This window comes from Zonotrichia albicollis, chromosome 6 (genome assembly GCF_047830755.1).
Source record: "Zonotrichia albicollis isolate bZonAlb1 chromosome 6, bZonAlb1.hap1, whole genome shotgun sequence".
Lineage (NCBI taxonomy): Eukaryota > Metazoa > Chordata > Aves > Passeriformes > Passerellidae > Zonotrichia > Zonotrichia albicollis.
Window position 1 is genome coordinate 37,544,778 of NC_133824.1, and position 14,025 is coordinate 37,558,802.

General features: G+C 39.8%; 1 protein-coding gene across 2 annotated transcripts in view; it reads right to left on the reverse strand.

Moving 5' to 3' along the window:
* Window positions 1-14,025, reverse strand: part of LRP5 (LDL receptor related protein 5) — a 133,010-nt gene that overhangs the window by 70,999 nt on the left and 47,986 nt on the right. For both annotated transcript variants that reach the window (XM_005491622.4, XM_074543240.1), the window contains exons 4-5: window positions 11,870-12,066; window positions 10,063-10,194 (exon numbers count right to left, since the gene is read on the reverse strand). In XM_005491622.4, coding sequence (XP_005491679.1) covers window positions 10,063-10,194; window positions 11,870-12,066 — 329 coding nt within the window. The remainder of the gene's footprint in view (window positions 1-10,062; window positions 10,195-11,869; window positions 12,067-14,025) is intronic.

Genomic DNA, 14,025 nt, shown 5'->3' on the forward strand with positions numbered 1-14,025 from the left:
TTGTCTGTCTGCTAATTAGACTGGAACAATGACCTATTGTAGGACTCATCCCCCAGTTTTATGTATATGCATGAGCATGCACCTGCATGTACAGACTCAGTCTCATTACAAACAACTCTGGAAATCTCGAGACTTGTGGGGAGAAAAATCAGATACACTCTAAAAACAGGAAAGGTTTTAGCTCTGCTCCAAAGAACAAAATGGTAAGTGCTTTCTGAAAAGCATGTGTTAGAAGTACTTTGACTGCAGGCAACTCCCTTACAGGCTGTTTGAGCTCAGCTACCTCAGCGCTCTTGATAAACAAAATAGATTTATCAAAACAGCAAGGGATTTTGTTGGTTGCTGCAATACAGTGAATTATCTAGCAAACTTCCAGGGTATGGCAAAAGAGGGCCAGAGTATGGTTTTGGGAGAAAACATGGACTGTATGAATATTGGTAACACTACCATGATGTTTAATAAGCTTTTCAATATTCAAAACAACTACAACACCTCACACAAGGGTTTAACATTAGTCACACTTCACACCAAAAGAAAAATGATGCAGTGAAACTGACTGGATATAAATCAACAAAACTCTGTAAAATCCCCTTCCTGCTCCTCAATCTCCTCAGAAAACAGTAGTATTTAAGGAGTTGAAAGAAACTTTAGCAATACCTAGAAATAAATGGAAAATCGTTTTATACCTTCTCCGTGGTTACCTTACTAGAGCCAGTTGCAACATGAACAGCACTATGCATTCCAGTCCAGGCTTTTATTTATCTTTCAGTCTGAGAGGAAGACAGGACTGCTTCTTCTTACTGTGTGACAGTGCTGGGCTGGGAAAGGCTGCCCAGGTCCTCTCCAAGTGGACACTGCACATGCAATTTAAAACCAAGGGCTGTGTACAGTGGGAGTGTGCAACCAGCAAAATAGAAACAGGAAAGGTTTCTTTGAAAGAATGTTTTGAGTGGCCACATTCAGACAGGACTTGATTTAATTGAAAGTAAGTAAGCATAAGGAAAACTAACAATTGTGACAAAGAGCGGAAATACCAGAGCACTTACGTAACTCATAAATTACATCATTTCTGTCTGCATGGTACAGGGAAAAGCTATTGTCTCCTGTTTCTTCCACTATCATAGAAGCAGACTTCTAACTTTGCCTGAACCAGAAAAAATACCTACAAATCAGAGTTTTGACACATTCACACAGCCACCTAAGTGAAATCACACAAATGGAATATTAGTTAAACTGCACAGCTGATAAGATCATTAGCACAAAGCAGCTGACTAGGACAAAAGTAAAGTTCCTTCCAGAAAAAGCAGTTGCAAGACAGAAATCACAGTTACTCTGTTCTAGTTTAGAAAGGAGTTTCTGTGAGACACATTCAGTTTTATATGCCCAGTACTATACTTGTGAGCACAAAGGTTTGAGAAGTTACTGAAGAGGAGTAGACAACTCTTAGGAAGATTTACTCAAAACAGCATTAATAGAAGTCATAAATGCATTGGTATTAGCCAGAATCAAAGGTCAGCACAGCCATCTGGCTACTGCTGTACCAAGCAAAGAAGCTGCCCTTACACACAGCTTTCACCCAAAGAGCTCAAAGCACTTGAGCAACTAAGTCTTACCCTGCCCTGGGGTCTGTATTATATTCTCTGTGTGCTTTAAAAATAGAGAACAGAAAGTTGGAAATGTTAAGTGGTAAATCTGTTACCTTATGGATATCATACTCTCAGCTTCTACTCTTTGTTAACAAAAAAAAATTAACATCCCTTGGCACAGAATTCTTAATAACAGCTCACTGCAAGCCATAGGAAGAAGGATGGGCCAAGAAAAAGTCTGCCAAAAATCCCTACTCCTAGAAAAAGGGTAGGCTTTGGATTGTGGTGTTTCATCACAAAGAAAGGTTTTAAAGTTTACATGTACCTCTCTCTGCTAGAGATACGCAACTCCACTGGCTCAGAGCAAGGAATCACTGGCTTTGGAACTGACATCCATTTTACCACCTAGTTTCTGTTAAACAGAGTTTTGGCAGTAACACCTCAAATGCACAGAGACAAGAATCAAAAATTCATTACAACTCAACAATATACATAATTAATATGTTTTAAAAATGAACAAAAATACAGTAGGTTTTCTACAATCCCACTTCTATTGACTTCTAATTGCAGATGTTTCCCATTCAGCAAGAGACCTTGAACATATTAAGTTTCTTTGCACTGCTGTCATCCTTGACACAAACAGAAATAAATATTTACACCCCACGAGCCCTCTCTGAGACTGAAAACTGTGCAATGCTTTGAAATTTAAGCATTATTTACTATGTGCCAAGTCTGATGGAGGCCCAGAAAATTCAATTCTGAACTGACACAATCAAGGAAAAAGCAAAACAAAACAGACAAAAAAGATACAAACAGCTGGAAATTAGGGTTTGCAAATCTAGGGAGAGTCTCAATCTCACATTGATGCAGTAAAACAGAGAGACAGCCACCCAGTGCTGGAAGAAGCAGTCAAGCCACAGCAGCTTAAGCAGTTACCACTGGGTCTTGGAGACTGCCTGTGTATGTTCCCAGCAGAAAGAGAATGCAAGATAACAAAGTTTACATATAAACCTTTTCAGTGCAGACCCAGGGTGTGGTTCTTTTGCAGCATAAAACCAGATTCAATCCAGAGACTCAACAGAGCTGAAAAGGGAGAACTTCGCTATTTCCTTTATAGGCACACACCAAAAAGAAAAAAAAAAAACAAAACCAAAACAAAAAACCCCTAACCACAAAAATAAGCTCTAACTAGACAGAGTTTCAGAGTCCTGGAAAGTAGTCATCAATTTGAAACATGCACCAACAAAGCTTGAAAAGAAAGGTTCATTCACCATAGCCCAGGAAAACCACCAACAACAGAACTAGAAGATGATGTGGCAGACCTTCAAGAATGCTCCTCACTCCCTCCAGCTTTGTTCCTTATGGCATGTTTCTAATGGCCTTTATCCAGTGAAATTATAAATAAGGCCATTTCCATATGAGGCTGTTTCATTTTGTCGCTACACAAAGTGGTCCCCATTCAGAAGCATAAAAGTTGCTATGAATAGAAAATAATGTAATCTTCTCATATAAATCAAATAAATTCATCAACATAACACACTCAATAAAGCAAGGGAAGGGAAAACAGACTCAAAACAAAGATCTACACATGAATGAAAGGGAAAAAACCCACTCACTAAATGGAGTGGAATGAGAAGAGGTAGATTTCCCTCTAGATTTCCCAGACTCTCAGGAACCCATTACTGAACAGTTTTTAATTACAAACTTGCAATTTCAACAATTCCTGGATAAGCACAGGAATTACAGTACACCTTTGGGAGTGCAATAGGGAGAGAAGGAGTGAAGAAAAGTCATCCATCTTCTGGATAAAGTCTCCCTACAGTAGCCTAACACCACGCAGAGGGCAGAAGACACCTAAGAAATCAAAGCACCTTGCAACCAAAAGCTGCATTTTTCCACAGGTTTTCCACAGCTGCATTTCAATCACAGAGTTGTCAACAGGGAGAGACAGATATCCAGTCTAGGCAATAAGGTAAAATACAGTTTTCTTTTTGCCTTTGTATCTCATGACAAAAAAGTCAGGACATGAGTGCTGCTTCCCAATACAGCTCCAAATCAATGATAGAATGCAATCAAAATTTATCTACTGATACACCAGGTTTCTCTTCCAGCATCTTCTAAGTGCTAGAATACTCCAGATAGTTACTCACACAATGTCAGCAGAAGTTTTTTCAGGTATTTGAAAGAACTGATTCTACAGCAGTTATCCCAAATAAAATATATCTCCCTGACCCTTCCCTTTTTCAAAAGGGCTGTTCTTCTCAAATTAGTGGTTGATCTGCTTCATCAGAAAGTCTGGATTAATCCATACTACTCCTCTTATTTATCAGGAACACACACCAGCAAAGAAACCTTCTCTGGTGGTTAAATGGCATGAAATAAGTACTTCACCCTGAAGGTATTTGTCTGCCAGCTTGTCTTGCCTGGAGGCTTTGTTGCTGTAATAAATTCCTGATTGCTCACCAAGGAACTGCAGACAAAACTTCTAAAACATATGATGTGCACCAGAAATACATGGGAGATGAGAAGAAAGTGCCTTAGCATTTCTTCCTTCAATATTCTTCAATATGTCTCCTGCATATTAAAAAACCACTGTACATATTATGCAGTATTAGCCAGCAGGCTCCAAAAACAGTTTTCTATTTCACAACGTGCAGAATGGCAAAGAGAAATAAGACACTGGGAATGGCAGCCAACCATGATCAATGGCCTCAACAACAGGATCCAGGATAGAAAAGGGTAGCTGACTCTTCAAACACCTGAAGCAAGTATTTTCTCTTCCAGTTATGAAAATGTGGGGGCTTTTTTCTGGTTTTCATTTGGGAGAACAGAATTTCCTCATTTATTTGAGAAACTGCAGCTGTCACACCTTGCTCACAGAAACCCTACAACTTCTAACATCACACAAGACTAACTCACAGCCAAACTCTCCCATTTTCCAGCAAAGAGCAGTTGCCTTCCACTGGAGAAATGCCTCTGCTGAGTTGAGGTCAATGTACCACATCTCAACAAGCCACTGACATTCTGACATAGCAGGGACAATATTATTGCAAAAAAGCAGCTGGTTAGTTACAACATCTAGACTGAGATACCTAAAAGGAGCCAGATTTCTACAAAGGACCCATCAACTGAGGTACATTTGAGGAGTGGGAGCAGAAGAGGGAAGAAATTCTCCTTGTTACCACTTTAAAACAACCAAACTCCTGCCACTGAATATATACAAGGTTCTAAAAATGAGTAACTTTTTCATTTGACTCACATTATGCTTAAAGCTCAATATACAGCAGCAGTTCTCATGCTGGCTTTAAGGAATGCTCATGCTGATGCACAGCAAGAGTTTAATTTCCACATCTCAAGCAGTGCAAACCCCTTTTTCTATAAGGGTAGTTTTGCTGTAGTAAAGAAGCCACTAAGATAATTGTGAATTCAGGTACCTGACTCACTGTGAAACCTGCCAGCTGCCTCAGCATTAAAGCAAGCAACTAGCAAGAATTGATGCAATTGTGGGTATTTATCCCTAATATATTTTTTGAACAGCCTTTAGGAAAGGCCCCTTACAGGAGCAATTCATTACCAAGCATTGCATGGGTAGCATCAGCTCACAAATCTGTGCCCCAGCACATGGGCATTCACTTTTTCAGAGTTCAGTAATAACACCAGTGTGAGCAGAAGCCGAAGCACCATTTGGATATGGTTGCTTCTGCAGCCAAATTCTTGGTCTTCAGCTATGGCAGAGGATCATTTATGCTTTTATAGCCCTTCCTGGGGACAGTTTTGCTTCGTCTGCTTAGAATCACAGAATATCTCAAGTTGTATTACTTAACTATTGAGTCCAACTCCCTGCTCTTTGCAGGACGACCTAAAACTAAACCCTGTGATCAAGAACATTGTCCAGACACGGCCTGGCTTAGAGCTATACTCAGCCAATGCCCAGTGTATTAAAGGAACATACTTTACTTGGCACTGCCCTTACTTCCAGGCATCACTTCTTTGTGCAAAATTCAAAATATCAAAAGCATTCCTCCAAAACTTTGGCAAACCTGGATGTTGCATTTGTCATCTACTCTTTGCATGGCATGCAGATACGTCTATATCTCAATCTCTCTTATGCCTTCTTACCAAGAGGCCTCTCACATTGCTTTCAAACAAAAGAATCATGACCTTTCCCAACACAAATGGAAAAACAATAAATCAGAGTAAAACTAAATCTACAAGAAAGAGATTCCAGTGTCACAGAAAGGCTTGGCTTGTTTTGGTTTGTGTTTTTATGTGGAAGCAAATAAAAAAGGGTTCCTCTTAACAGAGATTTAAATTTGGTTACAGAGGAATTTAAATATGTAAAATGGATCAAGAATTAATAATATTCAGGCCATGTGAAATTGCTGCAATGAATTTGTATAATGAGTAAAGCAAAATTCTGTAGCATTTACTGAAATATTTTATCTATATACTGCAGCTAGCATTACATATCTAATGAGAAATAAAACAAAATCCTGAAAAATATTTTTTTTAAAACTAGGCATCCAGAAGCTGCATGAATCTGGACTAATTCTGACATTGTGTAGCTCTGAGTGTCCTTGCTGAAGTTTAAAAATAGAATAAAAAAGAACATTAGCCGAAGTCCCAGTTTATCCTACCTATTACAGCTTCACAGGCAGAGCCAAGCTAGTAAAGACTTTTGAGAGTGAGGTGTGGAATACTGAAAATATTTTGCAGGTATCAGCCCTGGATAATAGGTTTTAAAATGCTATCCAAGTAATTCTAGTTCATATATTTTGACTAACTTGATACTATGATATCAGAAAATTATGTGCAACGAGAATAAGAACTTTTGGAAATGCAACTCTGACAGGCAGAGGGAATTCAGGAAGTGACTGCTTACAGGAAATATATCCACTTAGAAAAAAGATGAGGGTTTTGGCATTCCTTTAGAAGGCCTGCAGTGATAGCTGTATGCCAGTGATACTGAACACAGCAGAAAGAATTTATATATTTTCCAGAAACATAAGAGAAACATGCTGCTGAATGCTGTTTACAAAAACCAGCTCAGTCTTGGAAGGATGCAGACACATAGCTGCCGTACAGGAGACTGGGATCAGGGTTTAATCACAGTTAGCTGGCAAAAGATACACAAAAAACATCTAAACTTCCCTGAATGTGACTGACCTGAACCACATGGTCAAGCCACAGAAGGAAGGAAAAAGCAGAGGGAGTCATCCAGTATTCTGAGACTGCTGAGCTTTGCGCAGCAAAGCAAAACAAACCTGCTCCACACAGGCAGAACAGGGTGCAAACACCCAGCTCCATTTTATCTGGAAACATTCACTTCAAGTGGTACAAGTTGGAGTAAGAAACAGATAAATCCATGTCATTCACTGTGCACAATGAGAAGCACGAGGAAAGTCTATCTGCTCAAAAGAGGTGATAGGTATCACCTGAAATATCTCCCAGGTAAAAATGGAGCAAATAATTTGCTGCTGGAGACAAGACAGCCATCAATACATTTGTCTTTCTCACAACACTACAAACTACCACTGACCTACAGAACTCACTAAATCCTAGTAAGAGAACTCCAGGAGAGGAGAAAGAACAGCTTCTTGAAAGGAGACATTGCACACAAACAGAAGAGTCACGAATCAAAATAATTCTGTTCATAAAGAAAATAAATGTGATTCTTAAGCAATGAAAGCAAGAAAAAAATTCAGGATGGTCCTAAATTAGCAAAATTACTAAAAGAAGGTCCCCAAGATTGTGAAATTTCCCCTCTTTTGCTCTGCTTTTAACTGGCCTATTTGCTGGTAGAATTACACAACCCTTCTAAATGACTGCAACCAAATTTTGGTTCCTTTCTCAAATATTCATGCAATTGCTCAAGTTAGCTCAGAAAAGGCTTTCAAACAAATTAACAAAACAAACAAACAACCAAACAAAACACAGATCAAGAAAACTACCTAGTCTGAGAACAGAAGTTCCATTTGGAAACATGAAATTTCACTATTCAGTTACCAGCTCCTACTGAGTAGGCCACTCCCCCACAAGCACAACCAGAACCATCACTCTGACAGCCTTTACAAACTGTGACTTCATTACCTTCTATGCCAGCAAGATTAGGTTCAGACACCCATCTAAAACCATGTATTTGACACATCCAACAAGACCACAGTGGTCCAACACAACCTCCTAAGTAATTTCAAAGACCAGAGTTTGAATGTTCACTTTGCTAGGAGCATCTGATTTACTTCCCAAAGTTATAACTCCCTTGCTTGTTGATATGGGAACTTCAAGGTAGTGCAGAACATTTTCAAGCCAACAGAGGAAAACAGACCTAGCACCATGGGTCTGCAAAACAATAAATTTATCTATTTACCTCCACAAAAGATATACACATTCCCAGAGGAGAACATACACTTGATGCCCGTTGCTATGTATGTATGTATCTATCTATCTATATATCTATCTATCTATCATCCATTATTAGTGATGGATATTTACTGTAAAGGCAATTTTTAAAAATTTATCAGAGTAACTCTTTAGAACCAGAGAGAAAGCAAGAACGAACACCAAAAGTACAAAACTACAGGAAAATTAATTATATTCCAACACAGGCACAATACTTAAGGCTCCAGCATATCAATGATTAGTTTAGTCACAGCATAAAAATCCAGAGTTCCAGAGTTTCATGATATACAGATGTAACTCAGCAAGACAAATACTGGAACAGCCTGTCCTTGAATTCATATTTTTTGTTAATTACCTAGGCCCTTTACCATTTGTAAAGAGCTACAGAGTGCTCTCATCTGAACATTACCAATGTATGTTTACTTCAATATTCACGAGAGCTAAAATCACCTAAGCACCCCAGGGCTTTTCTCCTCAAGAATTCTTTCTGATAGACATATACAGAAATACCATTCTATAGTTACATTTGCACCAGTAAACTCCCCATGTGGACAGGGATTTTGAGAATAAAATGCTTTTCCCTTCTGCAGGTAAACCCCCAGCAGCTTTTGTGAGATTCACTTAGCAGCCTGAAATCAAAGCAGCTCACATGCCCAAGTGACTCTGCGCTTTTGCACCTCTGCCCAAGCCAAGAGGAACAAAGTGAAGAGGTGGTCAACACCCGTGGGTCTGCAGCTCCTGCTACATCGCCACTACAAAGGGCTCGTGTGGAGAACAAAAAGTCAGCTCCTTGCAACCAAGGAGTTAATTAGCAAGATGGGAAAGAGAAGCGCATGGATGTTGGCATAAGGCAGACAGGGCAACAAAAGATGTGGAGCTTGGGAAAGAAATAATCCATAAAACTGAGCGAAAAAGCTACATTCTTATGCAAAACCAGATTTCCTGTTCTCATCCCACTTTTTTGCCCTCCTTTGACAGAAAACCCTTGGCAAACTGTCTGGCCTGACAATGGAAAGGTGAAAGCACAGTATAAGCAGTTGGTCCTGCTTGTGCTATCTGCCAAAATGCCAAAAGCAGGCTGACCTTCATTCCCACTGCCAGAAACATGAGGTCAATATGAACCTCTAAAAGGTTGTCCTGAGCATTCAGTGAGGGGTTTTTAAAAGCTGTGAAAGGGAAACTTTCCAAAGCTGGAAGGAGTAAAGGGAAAAGTCTCTTAGCAGCTGCAAAACTACCTTATAAGCCTTTCAATTAGAGTAGGATGAGCTAATAAAACCGGCCCTTAAACCCTGGAGAGTCAGTGTTTAAATTGTGCTTCTGGTTCACAATTGAAAGGCATCTCTTATGCGTGCTCTAGTACACAGAGGAATCAAACCACATCAGAAAATGATTATATTATTTGACTAGACTCAAAAGCACACTGGAGACAGGTGGCAGAGTCAGCAGAACACTCTCCAAAACCTTCCCTCCTATGTTCTATCACCATATCAGTGTTAGTTGCCTGCTTTTCTAAGATGCAACTTTAAAAAAGACTTATCAATCAGTGAAAAAAATAAGATTTCAAAGTATACCACAAGGCTCATTCAACCTGTGAATACAAAATATGCATCTAGTTACACTGTTTAATTAAAAGGTATGCTCTAGCTATTCTTCTGTAAACAGCTTTTTATTGGTGACACACAACCCTCTCCTTCTTCCCAGAGACACCATCTAGAGCAGTATTTCCCCAGTTAACAACTCAGCCACCACTGCTTTATCACAGACCTGTTCTGGAGAATAAATGGGAGGGAGCAGAAGTTTCTCCACTGTCCAAATGGAAAGATTACATTAACTTCTAATAAAATCCAGAAAACTGTCAACCCTAAACACAGGCAAAAATCTCTGATTTCTACTACAAGGGATAACTTTAGTTCATAAAAACCTCTGTCTTTGATAGCTTAGTGGGAGGTTTGTATGCAAAATAGCATTTCAGTTTATCAGGCAGCTCCTCTCAACTCAATTCTTCAAGGATCAGCTCTGAAGCAGTGAACCCAAACCATAGCAACGCTGTGACTGTAGAAAAAAGCCAAGTTCCTACCTGCTTTGCACGTCCTGCCATCATCTTCCAGCTGCACACCAGTGGGACAGGCACAGCTGTAGAAGGGGTCCCTTGGAGACAGCAGGCACAGATGGGAGCAACCACCGTTGTTTTCCTCACATGGAGTGTGAACTTCAAGAAACAAAGCACATTTAGTCTAAGTTTTCTAGAAGCCCATAAGCTCTGTTTTCTCCTTGAGGGAGAAATTACAGACCCAAATGACTGGCATAAGCTTTAGTGCTAAAAAACAGAGGACTCACAACATGAAATGCTTGATTTCCCCCCCCTTCCCAGCATCTTAACTCCAGGGGCACCTAAATTGAGATGTATGCAACTGACGGGACAATCAGTTCTATGAAAGAAAACAAGAATTTGTACAATTCCTACATTACAAATTCCTGCTGTTGCATGTACAGGACAAGGACGGACACATGACAACTGACCACTCCTTCCTCCTTTAATGGGGAAAAAAATGGCAGCAAGACATGAAACCATATGAATAGGTAATTATGGATAAACATTGCCCCTTATAAAAAATACTTGCAACCTTTTCAAGATTTCTGCAAAACTGTAGTTTCAATCATCATCTGAACTACTTTAATATAAAAGCACAAAGTGTCTGGCTAATTTGACTTTTGTTACTTCCACTGACACTCACAGGAAAAAAAAACAAACTGGTAAGGAAGGAATCCAAGCCTGATCTTAATGAAGTCAATGGCATCTGAGCTATTTTCAGCATATGCTGTTTCTCTGTGTGCTCTATTTTCTTTGTGACTGACTCAAATACTATGACCCAAGGCTGGGACATTCCTGGAGCTAAAAGCAATGACAAGAATTCAGCACAAACTCTTATGTGGAGCTGTGACACAGACCAGGGTGCTGTGCATACCCAGTAATCTCAAGGAAAACTTGCACATGTTCCATCCCCACAATGAGCTCCAAACTCCTTTTGCTTACTTTCAGGCCTGTTTACTCATATCCTATTAACTTCATTGGAATAACAAATACTATCTTTAGGGAAGCAGATTTTACAGCTGGCATAAAGAAAGAAGCCAGTCCAAACGGCAAAAGTATTTCCTCTGGACAAGACTTGATTCTTCCCAGAGCTACTCAATTATATACATTTCACAACACTGATTTTAAGTCCTATTCTCACAATCCTAAAAAACTCCAAAACCTCCAAAACCAGCTGCCACATGGAATCATGTGAACATAGAAAATACATGCAGCCCTACTCAATTTTCAATACTCTACTTCCTTTGAAGTAGCACCAGAGAATCTATAGAAAAATAGAGGCACGTGTGTGTCTACATGAAAGCTCAAAACTAAAACCCTTCCATACTAAGATGTGCACAAACTATTTGATATGTACTGAAGATAACCACAATCAAGTTTGGACTGCAAAAATGGCACTTATAAGTACAACATGAACATTATATATTTTGTGGCAATTTTAATTATTAAAAAAAAGTAATAATAAGCATTTCTTACAGATGCCTTTAAAGCAATGGCATTAAAAAGATGCCAAGTAAGTTGGTATCATCCTCGTTCAAATATTCCAAACCAAAACAAGTCACTGAATACTGCACTGGATTTTGCTACCAGCTGGGGCAGTGAGTGAGCTCACACCACTTGGGGCCGGAATACTCAAAGCAAGGCACAGGATTCAAGCACTTCTACCTTTAGGAACCAACCCCTTGACAAGTGTGCAGAACATTAAACTCCACACTGACCACTCTGCTGATTGACATTTTCCCTGCCAGAGAAGCAGCAGCCAAGCAGGGGTTTGGGGGCAAGCAGGACGTACAGTAGGGCTGTCGGTCGGGGCTCAGGACCTGGATGTCCATGGGTGAGTAGAGAGCAGACAGGATCTCCCTCCTCTTCTCTCCCGTCCGTTTGTTGCAGGCATGGATGGAGCGCGTCTGCCAGTCCGTCCAGTACAGAGTGTCCCCAGACAGCGTCAGGGCAAACGGGTGCGTGAGGCTACCTTCCACAACTTTTTGCCTTTTGGGGAGAAAGAGTAAGGATTAAAAAATTGATTGCTTCCACTTGTTACCACACACACATGAAAAAATTTGGCTCTGTAGAAATTCACGTAGGAACTGTCGTCTTTCAACAAATTCATGGGACCAAGAGGTTTGCCTGGTGATAAAAGTGACAAGCAGTCTGAAAAATGTAAAATAAGGTTTTACCCCTTCATAGCAATAAGGACACAAATATATTGAGTTTCAGAACATCAAAGTATCTGATTCAGGCTCTACACTGACCCCTTAAGTTCCTTAACTTCAGGAGTGCAAATACCCAAACACAAGTGACTTTCCAAGGAAATAAGGTCCAAAGAGTGCTCCTCTGATTAAAGCAGTATATGACATCTTTGCCCAGAACTTCAGTTTGCACTCAGTCTCTTCTTCTAGGAGAAAAAGGCAGAAATGACCTATGAGTCTCATTAAATGACCCCTCTCTTAATTTTGCAGCAGAAGGAAGTATTTTTCAGATTATTTTTTAATGTAGAGCAAAGGTCAGTTATATTTTTCCTAAAACTAAATATTTATAATTAATACAAATCTGAAACATTTGAGGTGGTTTTCCAATTACATACTGCCACACCTCTGAGAATTAGATGAACTGGAAGCCACAAAACCCATGACATTTCTAACATGTTTTCACAGGATCCCAAAATTTATACCAGTTGCAATAAATTTAGATTTAATAGTTTTGAAGATATTTACTAAGCCAGAGAAAAGACACTGGACAATTCCTCAGTCAAAACTCTCAGGTACTCAGTTTTCACAAACCCATGCATTTTATGTATACACAAAGGTATGCACACACCTTTCAAACCAGTGTTGTGACACAGCAAAGCACTATTCAAAATTTTTCATCATATGACTTTGAGAAAGCTAAAGTCTCAGTGTCACCCTGAAGGAAAATAAGGAACTTAATTTTCTTATAACTCTATTAAATCTGCATTCATTTTTTTTCCACTGAAGATGTTTAAGGAAAAAAAAAACAGCTAACATTTGGCAGGGAAAGGACTCTGCTTCATTTTGAGCAGCACAGGTGATTATCTGCATTTTCCAGGGTAGAAGGGAATAAAAAACACCCCCAAAATTCTTGCTATATATTCAGACATGGACGAGTCTAAAACAGACTGAGACATGCACAAAAGTACCAGAATATACACGAGAAAACAAAATTATTCATAATATTTCTCTTCTAGAGATAAAATTGAAACTGTTCCAAAAATTCTCTCTAATTACCACTACTTGTTACCATAAAACACAACAGAATAAATACAAATACTAATTTCACTTTCCACTGTTACCATTGCTCTTTCCTCTTCACTAATAACAGCAGTGGCTGTATGTCGGATCTCAAGATCTCAGTCCTGAGATGCTGAGCCACCGAGACCCTGGGGGGGCTCGGGACTCCTGGAATGTTGCCAGAAGTGTCTGGTAGCTGGACTTTAACCCTACACAGGAGACGACAAGGATGAGGGCTTCACAGGGTGAATGGTGAAGGGATTAGTTAATTAGAGAGTGAGACACAAGGTTTAAGATTTATGTACAGGGGGGTTTAGAGGAGTAAGATGGAGGAATTGGGGTGTGTCCTGTCCCCCTTCTTCTTCCTCTTCTCCTCCATCTTCTTTGGCCACGGTGGCACCTTTGGATTGGTTATTACTAAGAGTACACCGAGTTATAAGAGTAGATGGTATTGGGGAAAAATGATAAATATTGTACACATCACAATGGGTATAAAGATAGGTGCCTGCCCCGGAGGGCAGAGACAGTGTGCCCATGGCTGACTGCTGAGCAGATCTTTGTTCGGCTGAAAGAACATCTTTTAGATAAACAATTAATAAACATAAAACCAGAAAGAAGAATTGAAGCCTCTTCTCGTCCTTCGATACGTGGGCTGCCCCAAGGCCACCCCGGGCCTTCCAGGCCCCTCAAACAGCCGAGA